We start from the raw sequence: 21,676 nt of genomic DNA, 5'->3' as shown, positions 1-21,676 counted from the left end.
GTGTTTGCTGCATGTTGAAACCTCATCTGAGGAGAAAAATGCTTGCTCTATTATTATTTGGTGCTGCCATCTGGTGGACCTTGTTCAGATTAAAGAGATCTAGTAAGGGAAATTTACAAAAATACAGAAATAATTAAACACACCACACACACAAACACAAACGTCATACACAATCAGACCAGCTTTTGTCTTTGTTTTCATACACAGGGAGTCCCCACAGTTTGTCTGTGGTCTGATGTTTACATCTACTGTAGTTTTAAGTTGCTCCCTCTACTCTCAGTTACAGGCAACCCTTGTAAAAAATAACTTGTGAATATCCCTTCTTCATTGTTGTTGTTGTTGTTGTTGTTTTTTTTAACAATAATTCTGGTTAAAGTCGTAATTTAAAAAAAAAAAAAAAATATCATTATTTTCATGCATTTTAAGACAGACCCAAAGACACTGATTTAGTTTTTTAATCCTTACTGATGTGGTTGTCAGTGGTTATCACTGACCCACTGACTTCTAGGTATTTTCTGGTCAAGATTCCCAGGAATCTGCGGTCATGACCCCGGTGTCTGCTGCCCTTGTAAAATTGCGTATGCTACGGCCCACCGTTAGGAGGGAAAAGGGCTGCCTTCAATACAGTCGGAAATTTGGGAACTACTAATCGACCTTTAAATGTGCTTGAAGTTCATAGGTTCATAGGTTGAACCTATGAACTTCAAGCAGACGTCAGGATACTCTTCAACCTATGAACTTTGTCAGAGAGTAATGATAAAGTAAAAGTGTCCAGGACTTTACGTTGACTACATACCTGCAGACAAGTTGAGATTGCGTTTATTCTTAGACTAATTTTTATACTACTTACATAATGTTGAATTTTGATTACAGCTATCAGGACAATTTCACTGTGAGGAAATTATGGTATGTGTTTTTGCTTAAACTTGGACATAAATGTTGACCCCACCCTATTTAACTGTTTGTGTACAGGTGGTCTGATAACAATGAAAACCACATTTCATGGAGCCATAAACGTGTACACATGAACAGAAATTCATATGTTGTTCTAAAATCACATATAAATAAATGAAAACACTGTAAAATACCAAGAAAAGTAGCTTTTAGACTGGACAGAAAAAAATGTTTTTTAATTTCCTTCAAAATCTCTTTAAAGGCTGGTGACTAAAAATGACAATTTTCTAAAAATTAAATAAATTTAAAAGCTGTTATCTATTAAGACTGAAACCATATCAGTACCCAGTATCTTGAACTGTGAAGTAGATGGGCACAGCAACATAAACCCACACCAGGCGTTGTTTCTGTCAGCTAAGGAAAGTCTCATCCAGACATCCACACACTTCTAATAACTTCTAATAATTCAAAATATGAGCCCTGTTGAAAGGAATACATGAAATTGGACCTGCACATTTCTGTGATATGTCTCTTGTATTTTATGAGCTTCAGCATTTCTGCAGGATTATAGGCCTGTCTTTGAAAGCAGCATATTTATGGCTATATTGCTTATCTAAACTTTTTTTTTTTTGTAATTAAGCTAAGCTACTAACAGGTCAAACTAAAGTTGCCAGCATAATTTTCCCCCAATCGCACGAAGTTGTAGAAATTACACGATTAGCTTGAACGCAGCACAAGCCCACATAATGCTCTTCTTCAGCACCGGGAACAGTGGGTCAGCCTGCAGAGCTCTTCCGGAGGCGGATAATCCCCATCTCTGCGCGAAGTCCTCGTACAGTCAGGAAGGGATCGCTGTAGCTCCTCTCGAGGGGAACACGTTTTGGGATCAAATGCAAGTTACGACGGGGGAAGCGCAGCTTTGAGGACAGCTTGGACTTGTAGAGAAATGTTTGCGCACCTCTCCCTCTGGCTTAATTGTGTAAACAACCAAATCTGACACCGATAAGCGGATTCTCTATAATGTGACAGCTGCTGTTGCCTCTCATCTATTTCGGGAGCAACTACGGGCAGTATCCCGCTTGCGTTTTTATTATTTCAGGACAATGGTGGCACATAACCTGGCCTTAACTTTCATTGCAGCGGCTCTTTGGGGGGTCAGCGGCGAACTACTGCTCACTCCTTCATCTGCGACGCACTTAAATTCAACATCATCATCATCCGTCATCAGTCAAGATTCACTGACTAACAACGCCACGGATGCTGCCGTGGGATCCCGGATTTCATCTCTAATGACGTATCTTCCGACCCTGAAAAACATTGTTATTTTCATCTGCGTGTTAACAGCTGCTCTCATCACGTGCCTGGTCATCAAAGTGGTCAGGTAGGCAGGTTGGCGCAGAAAAAAACAAATCAATCATTGCAACGGTTGTGAAGCTGTAAAAGTCATGCAGACGTTGTGAGAGCAGGATCGGCACATCTCAGTAGTGTCCTGGTGAATTTATCGATGAGGAGCGTGTGGTTGTTTTGTCCCCGTGTGATGTGATGAAGAAGGGTCTGGGCCTGTTGATTTTCATCTTACGGGGATTTCTAGGCACTGATAAGTTTAACTTCATACTGCCTTATGTAGTCGTTTTATGTGCCTGTAACCCTTGAATCTAGTTTATCTGTTTACATTTCTCTGATTGCACAGTTTATTTTCGGGCTCATCCAGGTCAGATTTGATTCTGCTAGTTGGTATTTTCCCTTGCAGTTAGACTGTTGATCATATTTCTGATTAATCAGTGAGTTTTTTTTTTTTTTAAGTCCCTAGCATTTAAGAAGTTGATGTAAATAAAAACAATGTAACATTGAATAAACTGGGACTTCTTATTTGGGAGGTTGGCGCTTAATTATCACCATTTTCTACCATTCAAATAATAGTTGCCCCACTTTTTGGGCCAGTCTGAGCACTTTAACAAACTCCATATGGCAGGACTTAAAGAAGATTACAACTTCAGGTTGTAGGCTTTGCGATCCAAAAGGCGAAGTTTTAATTCTCTTGCTCGTCTCATGTGTGTCGGTTGTCTTTTCTCGCAGATCTGGCAGAAGAATCAGGAAGACGCGGAAGTATGATATTATCACTACACCTGCAGAGCGCGTCGAGATGGCGCCTCTCAATGAAGAAAACGATGATGAGGATGACTCAACCCTTTTCGATGTCAAATACAGGTTGGTTTGTTTTGTTTTTATTTCTTTTGGATCACTTAAGCAATGACAAGTTCATTATGTTACATTCATCATATTCCAAGCAGAATCAGAGGAAAAACTCCTTTTCCTCCATTTCTACTGGTCACATAAGCAGATAAGAAAGAAAACATGCGAGCCTCATGACACTGAGAATGTTCTACGTGTATCAGAGAAGATGGGCTGGCATGTAGATGTGGATGAGATGCTGACCATGAGAAGCAAAGTGCTATGAGTACTAAAAATGATGGCCTTGAAGATGGATCATAAGTTTCTTTGTACAGGTTTAGCTCTTACACAGCAAACGTAAGGTTAAAGCAGGTTAAATTTTAAAACACTGATACGTTTTCCTCAGGCGCCTTAATCTTTACTATTACAGCCATAAAATGCTGAAACCCTGATTTGCTTATGCAAAGCAGATTGCACTTTGGTTTTGACTGTGAAATTTTGCACAACGGCAAATTTACCAGCCATCCTGGAAAAAAAGCTTTTAAAGTACAAAGCTTGACTGTGTTTGGCCAGCTTTGGTCATCCTAAAGAAACACACTACTTTAAGGAGACTACTTTAATTCTAATGCACTGTTGACTTTAGGTCTCACCCTTCCATGCTTTCCATTGTTCACACAGTCACTTCCTCAAAGGGACGCCTTGTTTGGTTGACATTCCTGACTTCCAAGTCAGACAGGACTCTTGACAAGCAAACATACTTCCTCCTCGCTGTGTGCTCGTTAAGTAACTCTAATTTTCTGCTTTGCAGGTGAATACCGGCGTGGACGTCAGCGTGTTTGAGCTGATGACTCCCACTTGGCCTGGGACAAGTACAAGTGATTTCCTGTACTTTTTTTTTTTTTTTTTTGGTGTGTGTGTGTGTGCGTGTTTCCAAGTCTTACCATATCAGCAACTTAATGCTGTCTGTGCATGGCTTGTATCTGTGGTTAAATAGTGTTTTGACATCACTGTTCGCTGCTTTGCTAAAGCTTCTATCACGTGAGCCAAATAATCTCACTGGTTATTTCCAATGTTAGAGATAAGGAGGCTCCAAAAGTCTTTCAGGAATTCTCGGTCTGGAGTTGAGTCATTTCCAAACCACTTTATCACTCAGAAGTGATGTTTTCTTTTTTATATATATATATATATATAAGATAAAAGATATATATGAGTTTATAATCAGCGAATGTCTGCTTTGAAGCCATGTCTGTAATCCAGGGTTAATCACACTTTAAATAACTAAATAAATACATGGTGGTCACTACAGATCATCGCCTAATGTGTAAAATATTCATTTACCAAGAGTACTTTCTTCAACTGTAAAATTTAATTGATATTTTTTTAACCAAAACCAAATATTACCTATATGTACTAACCACTTCGTTGTGCGTATATACTGTTAAATGCTTTCCGGTCAGGAGTGAGCGTACGCTATATATATTTTTTTACCGTGTGTTCTTTCAGACATTCCTGTTTCGCTGCTATCACAGCTGACGTTGACCTTTAAGGTTATCAGATTTGACTCAAAGCGCAAAGACTGTTTGTACAATATTTATGGAGTATATACCAGTTTGCTATGAATGTGAATCTGCTGTTATCGAGTGTGCTGAAACATGCTTAATCCTTAAAAAAGGAACCGCTGAGCAGGATCAGCGCCGCGTGTGGAGACTGCGGTCATGCCGCCACAGTGATTAACATGCGCCCAGTATCTTATTTTCAAGGCCAAGTTAAAGTTTGACTTTTCAGGGTCAAAGTCCAGTTACTCGCTTTAAAAATATCCCCAAATTTGATATTCTTTATACGAGCTAACAAATTAAAGTCCCTCACTGTAATATCCACTAATGGCTAACTGACTTCTTCTCATAAAAGGCAATTTTCCTGGGCTATGATTGTATTAAAGGCCACTTTTGACATTTGGGGAAAAGCGATTGTTACTTTTTATAAATACTAAGCCACTATATTAAAAACTCATATTAAAAAAATTACGATTATCTATCTAAAGTTTTATTCAAAGTGAATGAAAGGAAAAGCAGAGGAGATCACAAGCCTCTCACGTCTCCGTCTGCCCAATAACGATAATTACATTGTTTGAGGAGCGAGGCAGAACAGACACAGATGAGCTTTTCTGCAGCACACGGTCACGCGGCTGCCATCTGTGACCTTCTCTTTTAATCCAAACTGTTATCTGATAGTGCACCGTGGCCTGCAGGTGCAGCTGTTTCCAAATGACCTCCATCCCCGGTTTAATAAGAAAATAAAAAGAAAAGCGATTGCCGTGACCAAACTTGAACAATCAATTTATCATTTTCTTTCCGGGAAAAAGATTTTCTTTCTCTCCCCAAGCCTGTCTGACATAAAGTGTTTGACATTTTGGGTAAAACTGGATGTGTTTATTGTCTTGACAGAATCATTTATTGAATCATATGTGAATAAAACTTGTAAACATACTGTATTTTTTTTTTTGTTTTTTAAATATGATGTTCTGTAATATTCCTCAAGCTGGCTGCTGTTATTTACTGTTTTCCACTTTTTCTCTTCTGTCCCGTGTCTTTAACTGTTTGTGCAGAAAGCTGCCGATCAATGTGTTTGTGCCTGCTCAAAGATACCAACCTTTGGCAAAGTTTTTTTTTTTTTTTCTTTTTCTTGTCTGGAGTTGTGTGAAATCATGGAAAAACTTCACCGAATCATCTGCTGCAGATGGTCGCTCTCGTAAAGAGAAATTAAAGCTGTAGCGGTGAAACTAATTTCCATGATTCCGCATTTTACCCAGAAACAAAAAAGGAAAAAAAAAATTACAAGTGGAACTGTTTTAAAAGTTTATAGTAAACAAGCCCCTGCTTGGTTTCTGACACAGATGTGCGTGTAGCCCTGTCTGTTTCCTCAGTTTCCATTTATTTGAAAAACCACTGAAATAAACCCGCTTCCTTTGAAGTGTCAAGGAAAAATTTTGTGTATTTTTTGCCACAGAAAAGTACATTCACGTTGTCATAAATGCACACGTTAAGCATCAGTGAGTCACACTGAGGATCATAAAAACAAACAAAAAGACTGGAATATGCTCAAACTGTATCCATTAACACAAGACAAACATGCAAAAGCGAGTATTAGTTTGCTGTAATTTGCACATTAAACAGATGTTAACAGGGTACGTGGGGGGGAAAAGCAAGATAAAAACTGTACAATCTTCAGAGCGGGGAACATGTGTGAGAAAGTTTTTCTCATCTGTGGCAAACTCCACATTCTAGGTTAATTAACTTAATAGCGTTGGTCACAATCCGTTTCTATTTTTGCCAAAGTCAGACAAGCTCACACAAATAAACCTTTCATTGCTTCAGACTGCTGACGTCTCTAGTACAACTTTCATGTCTATTCTTAACTTAATTGGCGGTGTAATAAGGCCGACATGCAAGTCAACAGGCGCATCCTGTCAAAACAACACTTTTTGTGGACAAATCACATGGCTGAGAGCGCATGAGAGGCTATTTGTTTAGCTATGGAGCTCTTGGAATATTTCAAATGCTTCCTTTAATTTTCTATAACAGAAGCATATTGTTACAGAAAAATACCCAGAGCTTTTTGGCTAAAATCTCAACATCGAGATAACTCCAAAAACAAAGCCCAAAACAAAACCCCTTTTGATGAGGTGGATCCTCGAAGTACAAAAATATAATTTAATCTTGCGTTAAGATGCTCCAGTTTGAAAAGACAGTCTACTACTGGCCTTAAAATGTACATAGAAAGGAGTTTCTATCCTGACTGCAGGCCTACGACGAGACATTTTTTGCATACTGTTTTTATTTTAAATTGATAACTAGGTTAAAGAACTCACACTCGAATAAACCTTTTATAGTGTCTGGGCATGGGGATGGTCCACTTAGGGACTGGTGGAATTTATTTATTATAGGCACAATACTATGTATCAAACTATTATATTGGTTTAATACTAATTCCAAACATGCTCTACAAGAAAAATGAACACATCACTCTACCTCCGTATTTCTTAAAGTGTGACCTGTGAGCCTGAGGCAGCTCTTGGTAACATGTTACGAGGTCTTTCAGTGCAACAAAGAAAGAAATGCACTAGTTTATATTTAACTAATCCACACATCAAACTATCCTTTACACTCACTGGCCTCTTCATTAGGTTACCTTGCTAGTAATGGGTTGTAGATGTTTTGCCTTCAGAGCTGCCTAAATGCTTTATGGGATATGTGCTGGAAACATTCCACGACCACCCGTTGTGGTCTCCTGTCCCTGTGCCTTGTCTGCTTCAAGCTGCAACGTGTTGTGTGTTCACAGATGCTCTTCTGCATACCTGGGTTGTAACAATAATTTGAGTCAGCTTAAAGCAGTCTAGCCATGCTCCTCTGACCTCTGACATCAGCAGGGCATCCAGTGAGCTCTTCTCTTTATCAGGCCATTCTCTGTAAACCCTACAGATGGTTGTGTGGGAAAATCCGAGCAGATCAGCAGATTCTGAAATACTCAGACCAGCCTGTCTGACACCAAGAAGCATGAAACAATCATCTTTCTTCCTATTCTGATGCTCAGTTCAAACCTAAGCAGGTCATCTTGACCACATTTGCCAACATTCCCAAATGCACTGCTGCCTCATGATTGGCTGATGAGATATTTGTGTTAACAACCAGTTGAACAGCTGTGCCTAACAAAGTGGCCAGTGAGTGTAGCAGCACATATCTGTGTTACAGCCATTATAGCAGACTAAACCTTTCTACCACTGACATATATAGCTGGTGTCAAGAAATGTAACACTGAACATATTAAATGTCACAAAAAGTCAATTAAAAACACAAATAACAGACACGTCACACACATTTCCAGTGTTTGTGATGTGTGCAGCCCTCCTCTCCCTACATTGGTCATAAAAACCTTGAGAACCCTTGCTCCACATGAATAAAGGCATACAGATGTCCAGCTCGGGGTCCTCTCAGTGATATTTCACTGAAATAGCTGCTAATTGCAACTTAATGTTAATTTAAAAGCACATTATGGGGCTTGCTTGTTCCCACGTTTGTAAGGAAGCCAACGAATACATTCATCTCAAAAAGTAAACCTCTTCTTACTACAAACATCCAGCTACCGTCTCGCCCTCCGGTGAGGAAACAGGGCTGGTGCTCTTTGAGGAAAGTTTACAAAGTGGGTTTACCGTTGGCAAAGTCTAAGTAAACATTCGTATGTGAACAGCTGGTACACTCCTCCATTATGCTCACGCCTTCCTTTCTTGATTTGGTTCTCAAGGTAACCTGACTTTATTAGACGGTGGCTCTGGTTTATTGGAGGTTTGAGTTTTTGCATGTTATTAACCTTCTAACATTAAAGTAAGGTTATGTCATAGAAAGCGTTTAAGAGATTCCACTTCAAAGTGTTTTAAACAGAAATGTTGGTCCCCTTTTTTTCCTCTATCATCATTCTTCCTGATTATTAAGTGCTTCCATCTTGTGGCTCAACAAGCGAACCAGTAATTTAACAGCTCACACAACACCTCTAAATTGAGTCTTATCATAACAAAGTTGGAATATGAATTTCAGAGCCAGCCTTATTAACTTTTCACCCTTGTGGGATCTCAGCTACTTTTAATTTACTGGCATTCTGGAGCTATCGTTTTTCATCATAGCCCATGTTGTAATTTAGAATATAAAAAGGAAATTATATTTATTAATTTATTTAACCAACACACATACAGACACGCAAAAAAAAGATGTGCTTGCGTTTGCATTTCCTCAAAGTTGACAAAAGCTGTTCAAGATTGGAGAGACCTCAAGCCTGAGGGTGGAGTTGGTCACTCTTTGAGCTTGAAATAGAAAAACTGTTAATTCCAGCTGTTGAAAATAAGTTAATTCAAGTCTCATAAAAGTGCTAGCAACGAGAAAAACTGCTCGCATTCAAGTCTGCTTGCCGCAGAACCTTCTGCTATTTGCTCTGGAGATCTTTCTGTGGTCTCTGCTGGATGCCACAAACCCCAGTGTGGAGCCGTAGCGCCCCCTGTCTGTGCAATGTGCTCAGGGTCCTGAACTCCAAAGGCATGGTGTGAGGACTCGAGCTGGAGGTGTACTCATATTTGAGGGTGTCGTAGTAGTGGTATTTAACCGGTTTGCCTTGCGGGTCGAGTGGAAAGGGCCAAAAGCCGTAAAGGTGGATCTCCTCGCAGAAGCGAGTGGCCATTGTGTACATGAGGAGGCCGGTGGTCGGACGTTTGATGTGGACGTTGTTCGTCAGCCAATACCTGCAGACAGAGACAGAGACAGAGCTGTAAGATAAGACATTCAGGGACAAAACAGGAGACACTCGGACAGAACCAGAACAAAAGGATGAGCGATTAAGGTGTCCATAACTCTTTTCTGGGTACACATTGAGCTCAGCATTCACTGGGAAGAACCACTTTTCTCCTTGAGTAAGAGGAGGAGTTCAAACCTGCGTGACACAAGCAAAAATAGAGAGTTTGACCGACACCTTTCTGATGTAAATACCAACACACTGGCCTCACAACTGTCTCACATAATCCTAAAGTCTTCTGTAGGTCAGTTGGTTTAATATTTTCGGTTCTTAAAGATTAACAGTCTTTCAAACGTGATGACTGGCTGCTTTCTTCCCTCTCTCTTAATTTTTACCTTTGAGTTTTCCACTGGTGATTGGTTGAAGCTGTAGGAAATGGGATCTTTAATTTTGTGACCCTTTTAAAAACAGTGGTTTACAATTATTGCAGTTCTATTGTTAAGAACATTTGCAAGGCTGGTAGCATCTACAGGGTAAAGAAAATTACTTCCATCTGTCGAGAGTTGGATTTTTTCACTGCGGTTGCAGAACTGCAGTAACTCCTGGCTGCTGAATTTGACCTTAAATCAAAATATTTAGGTGGATGATTTTTTTATGTTTTACCTTTTTGCAGAGTGTTGCTGAGCAGCACAGACTGTATGTTCTTTTCACTGCGTGAGCCTTTTTAGCAAAAGCTCCAGACGCTACAGCTGCTCCGCACGACTATTTTCTCCACCTGAGGTGACTAGCAGCTCCTGTGACAGTGACGTGCCCCACGCTCCCCTTGGGAGCAGCTTCGGGGACAGATGGTCACACGTTCGCTTGCATCAGCTTCATTTTCCTTTCCAGTCACTGGCCCATTTGCCCAGCCTTGAGGCCACAACAGCCTCTCCTCTAACACCCTCTATAGTTAATGTGGAAGCTCGTGTTGAGATGCAGCAGCAGTAACCTCCCACTCTAATCAGCTCATGAGCCGTGCGGGACAAACAGTGGGCAGGAGAAGAGGGTTTAATTATCAGTGGCATCATCCGAGGTGAGATTTGAGATTTGGTTGCGGTGAATATGAGCACATAAGATTTATTCTCTACTGCAAACTACCACGATTTAAAGTTCAGCTTTTCCGAGGAAAGGTCAGGGGAGCATTTATCAGGCACGGCTATTGATCTAGGGCAAAGACTGTTTCTTACGGTCTGTAAACAAGAAAAATCATGGCCAGTTGTACCTCTTTCCAATACTGAGAGTGAGTTGGAGCATAGAAAATGGCATAATTTGGTCACCGACCAGCGGTGGTTGTTAGGCTTTTAACGAGGCAGGAAAGAACCAGGGCACAGTGTGCTTGTGATAACAGAGGCGAGGACAGCGGAAACAATAGCTGAGAGGGATTTTTATAAATGTCCAAATGCACTTTAGGACGTTTGACAGCAGTGTAAAGAGGACTTCTTAAAAAAATCACTGACAAGCTATTAAATAAAAAAAGATAACAGTAATGATGATAAATGGAATTTATAACATCATTAACCAAATGCACTAAAAACACTACATTAAACCACAGCGTACCAGCTTTTCCTATTATCTGAGCTATTCAGGAGCTCCGGAAAAAGCAGCAGAGGGAACAAATCAACAACATTTGCAAATAATTAAGGCAAAGTGATCTTTTCACAAGCTTGTATAAATCAGGCTAAAGAGCTGACGGTGAACACGTGATCACTGAGATTTTGACTTCATCAGTGAAGCCTCAGCGTAACGCTGAATTGTGAAATGTGTGTATTTGCTTTCTTGCAGAGAATCAAGTCAAAAGATTGACTTTATGAACACCATGAGGTCAGTCCACACAGCTTTTTAATGCAGCATCTCTGCTGGTTGCCTGGCAATGTCACTGTGTCGGGTGCAGGACTCGTTGCTCCCTGCTTTTTTTTTAAAACCAAGATAGAGTCAAATGGTGGGAGTGCTGTGACTCAATGGAAATGTTATATTGTATTTTGGTCTAGCACCACCTCTGACCCCTGACTTTTCTTTTGATTTCACCATGAGGATGATATTTTGGTTTCATTTTGGAGTGATGATGCAGGTTAACCTATCCCAGCTGTAACTGGGCAGGGCTATCAGATCAAACCACACAGGGCTCCTGTGGATGAGTACGAAATGCTGGGTGACTGTAACACTTCTCAGCCACAGTATCTTTGCTGTGAAGTACAGCAGCTGCTTAAAGACTGGTCTGCTGCACCATGTTGATTACCATGCGTGCTAAGCACTATGGAAAAGCCTTTCCCAAGCATGGTGGGCAGACACACAATGAATTTCTGGAGAATTTTTAACTTCCCTCTGCACTCAGGCAGCTTCAGTGGAAAGTGTGCACAAGGAGATGGACTTACACACCGTGTATGTGTCCTTGTAGACTTGTACTGAATCCTCTCATGCACCCTCCCCTCAAAGCAAGCACTCAGCATTGTGCGGGTGCAGCACTGTTGGACAGAACTAAGCAGCATATGCAAACATTCAACTTGAACAGACACGCAGAAAGCATGAGCTGGACCCAAGATGGTGCAAAACTCTACACATCTCCATGTTTTCATTAATTTAAGCAGGCAGATATTCCTGCCTACATCTCATTATGCTCTGCTTGTGTTTACATTAAACAAACAGAGGTACAAATGTTACTAATTTATTACAAATTATTACTAATTTACAAATTAGTAAAGGTGCAAAGAGACCAGGCTAGTAGTTTTCCTTTCCTTTACTCAAGATAGTCACACTATCCCATTATATCCAGGGTTAAATGGCTATATTATATATAAAGTGGGCCTATTTTATATTTTCCTTATTTTTTTGTCACAGTGCTCATTTTGGGAAAAAGAAAACCATTCCTTTTCCTCTCTTTTTTTCCGAGTTTCCAGAATTTACAAGTGTCCCATAAATGTGTCACAAGCAGGCAATCCTAAAGCTGCAGACTTGAAAAGAGGACAGCTATAAAAGGAGACAGCAACCAAACAAATGAGTGTGATCGTGCCTGTTTAAAACAGCCCTGTGCAGAACAGACAGACCGTCTCAGGAAAGCAAACACATACAATGAGATAAAAGTGCAAACAAAGAAATGTCGTTCATACTTGTTCAGCTGTCTTCGTGAGATTTTTTTAAATTACATTTTTTAAAAGTTGGCACTTTTCTGTCATGCTTTCAAATTTCAAGGCCCTTTTTGAGGGTTAAGACTAAGTTTAAGGTTAAAATTAGAATTAGGTTCAGGTTAGTGTTTGGCAATTAGCTGTGATTCTAAACTTAGGGGTAAGAGGCAAAAGTAAAGCACAGAACGATAACGGTACAGCACGGCAGTCACTCTTTTAGTCAAAATCTTGTGAGCCATTCATTCAAATGACGTCAAACTAGGCACTGCACTCAGCCAGGGGCCCCACTAATACCCCTGCAAAATTTGAAGTGGATTGAAAGAACAGTTGGAGAACAGATGGACGGACAGACAGAGATTCCTTAAATTATTAGAAAGAAGTTATTGTCCAAAATAATACTCAATTTGGCTTTCCCAAAGACAAAAGCACTGACAGTTTCAGCAGTAAGTTGGCTTAAATGGAGGCAGAAGTGAGCTAAAATGGCTTGTTACAAATAGAAGATCAAATAAAGGCTGCACAGTGGGGAGGGACGTTTAACCAAAATAAGTCATTTTTGGAACTGTGAGTCATGCAAAGCTACTCAGGCAGAGACCCAGAATAAAACTATAGAGCTGAAAAATGAGCATAACAGTTTCCCTTTTAGGTAAATTTGATAGGTGGGCCCTTGAGTGGAGAAAGGCAGAGTAGCTTTATCTCACCGACTGCCCCCGGTGATCAGCTGTGCTTAAAAATAGCCACCTGGGCTGCAGATTAGGATTCGTCAGCCCCTTTGAGTGTGCTGCTCACAGGTGTTCTTATAAGTCTGTGCTTGAGCATCTTACCCTCTGACGGCATGGAGAAGGCGCAGCGATGGAAAGGCGGTGCGTATGTCTACGGTGTGCAGCAGGATGAGACGCAGTGCCCACTCCACGCGTTCCTCTCCCCCCTTGGCCATGAAGGCTGGGATCCACAACACGCTGCCGCTGAGGCTTCGAAGACGCCGCAAGAAGCGCTCCTTCCACTCATCGGTGACCAGGTCCTGGAAGGCTCGCTGCACTACTGATGGGTTCATGGTCACCAAGTTGGTCCGCCATCCCACGTCCTGAAAGTATTCCTCCACCGGTGCCAGGTTACACCTTTAAGCAAAGAGCGTTCAGTTTTAACATGGGGAAATGCTCTATTAAACACCTAAAATTTACGCAAATGAATCAAATATATGGTTTGCTAGTAATGTGTTAGGCTTTTACAAGTATACAAAAGTAAAGAAAGTCAAAACTTTCCACCTTTATGTTACAGTTAAAGCTCTGATATCCTCTATGAAGGCAACTTTAAGTAACTTTCACCTCCCTATGTGGTTCTGATTAATGAAACACTGGTGGATAACTGACGGGTTACATTAAGCCAGCAATCGTGGAAGCTGTTCTATCATCTTGTCGTGAAACCTTGACGAGAAACTTTTGTTTATTAATTTACTTTTTCCAAGTAATTTATCAACCATCTGTTTCCCCCCCCCCGCCGCCCGAAGTCTGAAGAGTGAAACAGAGCAGAAGTAAAGGTGAAATTCAGCAGGAAAGCAGGGTGGCATTTTCTTCATTGATGTTAGTCTCCGCCTGAAAGTAAATGTCAGAAAAACACAAAGCTGGTAATTATCCTCACAGCGAAACATCTCCATTCGGTACAGCGGGGCCGGGAGGAGACATCAGGAGGTCTTGTTGTTAATACGTTTTTATTCTCTTATCTACACACTGATTACAGTGTTTGTTTAGTCTGAGCACTTCAGATCTGCGGGGTTCGTTCATATTTTCACTGATAAATTACCAGGACTTCTTTACTTTCAGGCAAACTTTCATCACCTGAAACATCAGTGTAAAAAGAATCAAAATTCAGTGCAGTGACTCTTAACTAAAAATTAATGGCAAGCTTTATATAAAAGCCATAGGTTATCTAGAGCTGCCTGTCCCAGCTTTTGCTTATCTTTTAAAATTTTAATTCAGTTGTTTCACTTAGTATCCACTGTGACTTTGCTTGTTTCCATTCAGTTTCAGTCTTAGATTTAGTCTTTACTAATTATTGTTGTATGGAGGGAATATGTCAGAGGCATGATTTAGTAAAATCAGTAAAGGTATTAGAATAAAAACACAGAACCTCTTGAAAGCACAGTCTTGTAGAAATCCAGAATCTCAATAAATACATACATCAAGCCTCATAAGGCAATTTTGGATTAAACAAAAATTATTTTGTTCTGTAAGCCTCATGTTTAATTAATTGCTCCCTTTTTGTGACTGGTCAGGTGCCGCCAACGCCATGCCATCTCTTTCATAATCTATTTTTTAAACCATAATTATAAAGTGAATCACATTTGCCAAATTTGCTAAAACTTCACCAGTCTTTGGAATTAAAACTTTAATTGCCACAGATTTTATATTTTTTTAATTAATTAATTAATTTTTTTGAACAAATGAACCCTGGATCTTTTATCTGTGTGGGTGTTCTCCGCTCTGGGGTGTTGTGTTTTACATCTTAATGGTTGCTGTCACTGTCCACAGCAGATAATGTACCCACTGCAGAGAACAGCTGGTGCATGATGAGCTGAAGCAATCTATGTACCTCGAACGCTGTCAACCTACTTTGTGGGAACCGAGCGAAGGGCAGGGAACTATATTTAGCTGCGACATTATCTGCCGATCGGATATGTGAGCACAGAAGCAAATTCCTCCGCTTCTCAAAATGACACATTTCCTGTTCTGTGACTTCAGCCGACCATTACTGCCATCGCTGGCATTATTATGATGCTGAAGGAGTCTAGAAATCATGACCTCTTCTCATCAGGGTAACACGGCAGCACAAGATACAAGACAAGATAGGCATACAACAGAATCCACTCGTGAAAGGCGTGCAAGACTTTGAGCTATCGATCAACCACCGCAGTGAGGTGCTGCTTTAATTCTAACAACACTGATTTATGAGAGGGTGCAGGTTGGGCGGTTCTGTTCAATCATGCCTAACTCCAAAGATAATTTAAACCAGAACACTTTTCTTTTTTTTCCATCTGCCAAATATAATACAGCCTTGACAGGGTTTTTTTTACCTCTGGTGGCAGGTATGAATGGTGATACATAACCCACTCAGGGACTCGCGAGCTTGCACCCAAACACAAACAGACCTGGCTGATGGCTTCGCAAACAGCACGCTCTGCTAAATGAGAGCAGGGCCCAGGAGAGCACTGGTGTTTCTCTGAAAAGCACAACGTGTTACCGCTGGATGCAAAGGCTGTTCAAAATGTCAATTTCATGTATAATCGTGTATCTAACAGCTCTCAGCTTGACAGTTGGCTCCCAACTTTAAGTCATCAGAGAAGCTTTGACAGCTTTTTCAAATGCGCAATTAAAATATTTCCAGCCGTGTGGCCACCAGCTATCGGTTATCGTACCAATATGAATTATACACTCAGTGCAGGAGATAAGACAAGCCTAAAACCTAATGCACCAATCTATTTCAATTACAGTCCATTTTAACTGCTGTGTTTTATGATTTATTTCAAGCAAAAGGCTTCTATGGCTTAAATCACCCATGCTACCTGATAACAAAGTCATGAGAGTCGATCTCAGGCCCACAGCTGCTGTTCAGAAGGATCCCGGAGTTGCCCACGATGGCACAGCGCCTGTAATGCTGGTTTTTCATGGGGGATATTGTTGGCAAGAGACGGTAGAGATTTTCTGAGATGTTTGTGGTACTGTGGCGATCAAAAACATAGTGGATGATATCTCCCGGTTTCAGCGTGCCCTTCAGAATCGAGATGTCTCTCTCCGGGTCGAGGAATCTCAGAATGTTTTTCCTGTGAAAAGAGAAAATATGCGCCAATTATGACAGCCCGTCTACAGCGAAGTGTAAAACCTTGTGGAGATAATTGTGGAGGCCGATAAAAATACCTGATGAGGTGGGAGAGGGTCTTATTGAAAGTCCAGCTGTTTGACGAGTGTTTGACAGTGTTATTGTAGATTGGACGGTGACGATATGTCTCCGCGCTCGCTGTTGTCAAAGCAGTGGGGTTTACGTGTACTGCAGCCTTTCTAAATGACAAGAAAAAGTCGTGTTACCAACACACAGTCCCAAAAAGACGCCTGTTATCTCCTCCATGTATTGTTAGAATTTGCCCCATCCATTTCTAAATCTAAAGGCTGTTATGTCAAGCTTTTCGTTCTCCTAACAGACCTAAACAGAGATGCTGTACAGAATGTAACCAAGAAAAATATGTGAATCTGAGTGTACCAAGGTAGAGTTACAGTACAAGAAAACTAGATTTAACAAATTACTCTATACGGCATTATGATTTATTACTTTGTTTATTACTGGTTTTGCTCTTTTCCAGTCCCTTGGTTCATCTTCTGTGTGAAATTTAGTTTCACTTCCTCTTCCTTTAGCGCAACTTATGTCTGATTGGTTGCCACTTGCAAACAGAAGGCTTAAACAGCAGATGGCCGATTAGGGCTATCCCCTCTTTGTGACCTAATACAGAGCCAGTAGTAGGAGATAAAATATGAATGGGAGCTTTTTTAGCACCCTGAAGCCTGAATTTTTCACTTATGGCATTTTTAGTTATTGCCATGCTGGCTCCATTATTTGAAAATTTGGCCATTTTTAATAGGAGCATCTACCATCAGTAAGCCCAGAAAATGAGGAAAAGTAAGATAGGTCCAACTTAAGATTTAAATTTGAACTGCAACATGACATCTGATGGGGCTGCTCTATCACTATATAGACTCACTGGCTATTTTGATAGGAACACCTGTTCAACTTCTCATTAATGCAAATCTAAACAGCCAATCACATGGTATCCATTTAGGCACCCAGACAAGACACCCTGCTGAAGTTCAAACGTAGCATCAGAACAAGGAAAAAATCTCATTTAAGTTATTTTGAAAGAAGCGTAGTTATTGGTGCCAGATGGGATCTGAGTATTTCAGAATCTGCTGATCTACTAGGATTTTCCCATGCAACCACCTTTAGGGTTTATAGAGGATGGTCCAAAAAAGAGAAAAAGCATTGTTGATGTCAAAGGACAAAGAACAATGATCTGTTGCCTTCCTGTCGGCTCCCAGCTGACAGGGAGGCAAAAGTAAATCAAATAACCACCTTTAAAAGCAAGGTACAAACAAGAGCATCTCTGAATATTAAACATGTTGAACCTTAAAATTGATGGCCTATGGCAGCAGAAGACCACACCTGTGGGACTCCTCTCAGCCAATAACAGAAAACTGAAGCTACAGTTCATATGGACTCAACAGAAGACTGGGCAAACGTTGATGAGTCTGATGAGTGTGATGAGTCTTGATTTGCTTCGACATTTGGACGGTAGGGTCAGAATTTGGCACGAGCAACACAAAAACATGGATCGATCCTGCCTTGTATTAATGGTTCAGGCAGCCAGTGGTGGTGAAATGGTGTGGGGGATTATTTCTTGGCATACTCTGGACTAATATGTACCAACAATACTAATGGCTGAGTATTGTTGGTAAGCATGTGAATCCCTTTACAACCACAGTGGACCCATCTGTTGATGACTGCTTCCAGCAGGATAACATCACAAAGCTCAAATCATCTCAAACTGTTTTTTTGAACATGTCAGTGAGTTCAATGTATACACACAGCCCCCACAGTCACTCGATCCCAATCCAATACAGCACCTTTGGGATGTGGAGGAACAGGAGATTTGCAACATGGATGTGCAGCTGACAAGTCTGCAGCTAATATGTGATGTTATCAAGTCAATATGGACCAAAATCTCTCAGGAATGTTTCCAGCATATTGCTGAATCTGTGCTACAAAGAATTAAGTCGCTCTTGAAGCAAGAGAGTGGTCCAACCCAATGCTAAAAAGGTGTACCTAATGAAGTGTCTGGTGAGCACAAATGCTGCTTCTGATTCTTAAGGACTTGCGGCAGGCTATATGTAAGTACAGATAATATTACTTCTACTTAAGTATCTGATTCATTCAGCCACTGCTCCAAAAAAGGACCTCCTTGACATGAACAATAACTTAAATGCAATATAGTGATGTTCTGCGAAATACTGCAGTTTCTTTAAAGTTAAATCCAGCTATGCTCACATGGCAGATGTTTGCATTGTCCCATGGATACCACACAAACGCACATACACACACATACTTTGATGGGTATTTATAGCAGCTGTGTCTCGCCTTAAAAAAACTAATGAGACACTCACTGTGACTGACTCACTGTGGCATCATAGCTGTAAAGGATTCAGTGACCAATAGCAAGCGAAAATTACCCAGAGAGACCATTTAGCTACTCACTGGTGTTCTACAGCTGTGTGTGTGTGTGTGTTTGTGTGTGTCTGAGTAGATAAGATTTCAGACCTGTGTGGTTTGGGGATGAGCCGGTGCAAGTTCATCTTCTTTGAATGTCCAATATTTCTGAGTGGGGAAAAAAAAGGTTTAGATTGAATTATGAATCACTTACTGCGGTGTAGATTCTTACACTGAGCTGTATCCAGCAGCAGGCTTACTGTACATCACTCTTTCAAGACAGAATAAAGGTGAAACGCACACATCAAGGCATTTTTAGAGAGCTCCACTGTGGACCCATTTGCTGATGTAATGAGGGGAAATGTGGCCTTAATGGGGCCCCATTATACTGAAAGGAAGATTTTCTTTTCATGGGGGAAAAGAGCGATTGCTTTACAAGGTTGTTGAATGCATCAGCCAAAATGCATTTACAGTAAATATACTGTATACGCAGTCAGATTGTTAAGCTTCGGGCAATTTTGCAATCGTGACCTTGGTCACATCTAACAGACGAGTTTAAATATAGGAGTGAAGAAGTGAAACACCGGAGTGCTACCGGGGCTCCTTTCATTCGTTTTACAATCCCGGTGGCCTTTAAATATATTGTTATAATCATATTAGCCTGAATTTTATGCAGGAGTGGAATTGGTTCTGGTGCTTCTCCCACGGCAAATCACAAACCAATGTGACCTCATTACAATGTGAGCCACAGCCGGGTAATTGCTTTCAAAACAAAATGTTCTTGCTCAAAGGGGAGAAATGCAAGAAGACAAAAGCTGCATAGAGAGGTAGATTTTTTTTTTCTTTAAAAGTGAGTTTTTGTTTTTTGGGGTTTTTTGCCATTCAGGTAACAGGACATCTTTACATCTCTGTGACGATTACGGAGAGAAGCAGAGGAGGATGTAGCCCTGCTGAGGTCTGGTTGGATTTTTTTCCTTTTCTTTTTTGGAGCTTGCATGTTTTTCGTGCTGAATTAAGAATGGATCTTCTTGCAGGTCAAACGCGAGTGTGTGACTTGGAGGATTTTTGCGGCAAAATTTCAAAGTCTGAAAATGAAAAAGAAGAAAAATATATAGAGGAGACCCTCTTTTTGTTCCCATTCTGTTGCCCCTTCACCCCTTTTGTCTGTCTTACACACACACACACACACACACACACACACACACACACACACACACACACACACGCTTCCCCCTTCTCGCTTTCTCTCCCCTCTCTCTCTTATAGTGTAAATGTATCCTATCCCGCATGCAGCCTGCTGCAAGACAAATAGCCTAATCCTTGGAGACCCAGGCAGGCGGGCTGCTGTAGGAACAGCTGCTCCTGCTGCACCCAAGTGTTACAAATGTAGAAAACAAACCGCGCACACTCCGGCATCCCAAACTCCGAACTTCATTTCAATTCAAATAAACTCATTTATTTCACTCAGTCAGCCCCCTTTTCCCTCCCCTCACATCACACATCGCACCTCAAATCTTCTGAGAAAGCCTGAAGGAAATAACCTGCTGGGTAAGAAAACAATGGGCATCATGTCTCTCTACCCCTCTCTCTCTCACACACACACACACGCTCTGCGTGGATAAATCACGGCGGGATACTTACGCAGTTTCTTCCTCCACTTCTGCAATATCATCAATTATCAAAAGCACAACCAGCAGCGTTACAAAGCCGAACAACAGTGTGCGGAATACAAGCGGCATGGCTGAGAGGTGGGGAGGCTGCAACCGCCGGGGGGCCCCGGGGGGAGTCCCTCCGTTCAGCGAACACTGACTTAAATGAACCTCCTTGTGTTTTCCATTTAGGAAGCGAAAATCCGCTCAGTCATCTGTGCCTTTGTTCTTTTCGCCGGAGTCGGACACTCCCCGGCGAGCTGCGGTCCTTCCTCTCTCTCCTCTCAGATGTTCAGTTGTGTGTGTTTCTGTTTCCCGACGGGGCGATGCTGCTGCTGCCGCCGCTGCTGCCGTCTCCGCTCTTCCCTCTATTCCCCAGTCAAACTTTGAACGCGTGCACCTACAGAGCCTGCCATGGGAGCAGCGAGATGTGGACCACATGCAGTCTTAAAGGCGCAGGGGCCAAACTCTCCCATCTTCACTCCCCCCACCCCACCCACATCCACCATCCACTCAGCCGGTTTGATCTCACTCTCCAGGTTGCTGCTCCAGGTGTTGCTGGCGCACGGAGTGAGGAGAGGTGAGAGACTGCAGCAGTGTGGAGCCAGCTTGCACAGGTGTACGAGGCAAGTGGTTAAAAAAAGGGGAAAAAAAGAGAAAAAATCAGGCATGCATGAATCATCTGAGTGCAGTATTCAAGCAGGCATGTGTGGTCTGAAAACCCACGTTATCAAAATAAAGGTCAAAGCCGCGCACAAGCAGATCTGACTCCCACTGAAGGTGATGGGGACATCTTTCTGTAGCCGTGCTCACCACTGTTGGAAACTACTTGTTTGCATTTCATAGTCAGCTTTAGTCATCAGTTTTAGCTTGTTTAAAGCAGCAGGGAGCCCTTTATGTATCTTTTTTTTCTTCAGATTTCCACTTAAAAATGAATTTTGTCAGTAACAAGAGTGAAATGCACATCTTTGGAAAGGAGATGCGGCACATCTTCCCTTTACCACCAGACCGAATTGGCATTTGAAAAAATCTTCTATCGAATCAAAAAACTGTAAATAGCCTTGCAGCAGTGAGTCAGTGGACAGCGATGTCACTGAAAATGTTCACAGATCCAACAAGAAAAGAAGCTAAAACGGATCCCACGTCTATCTGTGTCACAGTAGCATTGGAGTGCACCCTGTATGGCAAATTTCAACAAATGGTATGAAGGGCACCAGGGTGGAAGGAGGTCTGTCAAGTGCATAAAAGACAATCTGTTGTTAACAATTAAACTTCTACTTGCTTCAC

At 41.4% G+C, this 21,676-nt stretch overlaps 2 protein-coding genes across 2 annotated transcripts; one reads left to right on the top strand and one right to left on the bottom strand.

Annotated features, from left to right (window-relative positions):
* Positions 1-1,638: 1,638 nt before the first annotated feature.
* Positions 1,639-5,208, top strand: fam174b (family with sequence similarity 174 member B). Its single transcript, XM_005470776.4, has 3 exons — positions 1,639-2,275; positions 2,971-3,102; positions 3,875-5,208. Exons 1-3 carry the CDS (start codon positions 1,998-2,000, stop codon positions 3,876-3,878), a joined length of 414 nt encoding a protein of 137 aa, XP_005470833.1. The 5' UTR covers positions 1,639-1,997; the 3' UTR covers positions 3,879-5,208.
* Positions 5,209-5,503: 295 nt separating this feature from the next.
* st8sia2 (ST8 alpha-N-acetyl-neuraminide alpha-2,8-sialyltransferase 2) lies at positions 5,504-20,871 on the bottom strand. Its single transcript, XM_003440606.5, has 6 exons — positions 20,382-20,871; positions 18,852-18,908; positions 16,406-16,546; positions 16,054-16,311; positions 13,319-13,612; positions 5,504-9,349 (listed from the first exon to the last, which is right to left on the bottom strand). Exons 1-6 carry the CDS (start codon positions 20,477-20,479, stop codon positions 9,037-9,039), a joined length of 1,161 nt encoding a protein of 386 aa, XP_003440654.1. The 5' UTR covers positions 20,480-20,871; the 3' UTR covers positions 5,504-9,036.
* Positions 20,872-21,676: the final 805 nt, after the last annotated feature.

Source organism: Oreochromis niloticus, linkage group LG7 (assembly GCF_001858045.2).
Source record: "Oreochromis niloticus isolate F11D_XX linkage group LG7, O_niloticus_UMD_NMBU, whole genome shotgun sequence".
NCBI lineage: Eukaryota > Metazoa > Chordata > Actinopteri > Cichliformes > Cichlidae > Oreochromis > Oreochromis niloticus.
The sequence above is the reverse complement of the archived record's forward strand: the minus strand, read 5'-3'. Positions and strand labels throughout refer to the sequence as shown.

Coding starts and splice junctions, on each gene's coding strand:
- fam174b (XM_005470776.4), top strand. CDS start 1,998: ATGGTGGCACATAACCTGGCCTTAACTTTCATTGCAGCGGCTCTTTGG. Junction 2,276..2,970: donor CTGGTCATCAAAGTGGTCAG/GTAGGCAGGTTG, acceptor CTTTTCTCGCAG/ATCTGGCAGAAGAATCAGGA.
- st8sia2 (XM_003440606.5), bottom strand. CDS start 20,479: ATGCCGCTTGTATTCCGCACACTGTTGTTCGGCTTTGTAACGCTGCTG. Junction 16,547..18,851: donor CTCATCCCCAAACCACACAG/GTCTGAAATCTT, acceptor CTTGTCATTTAG/AAAGGCTGCAGTACACGTAA. Junction 16,312..16,405: donor ACCCTCTCCCACCTCATCAG/GTATTTTTATCG, acceptor CTCTTTTCACAG/GAAAAACATTCTGAGATTCC.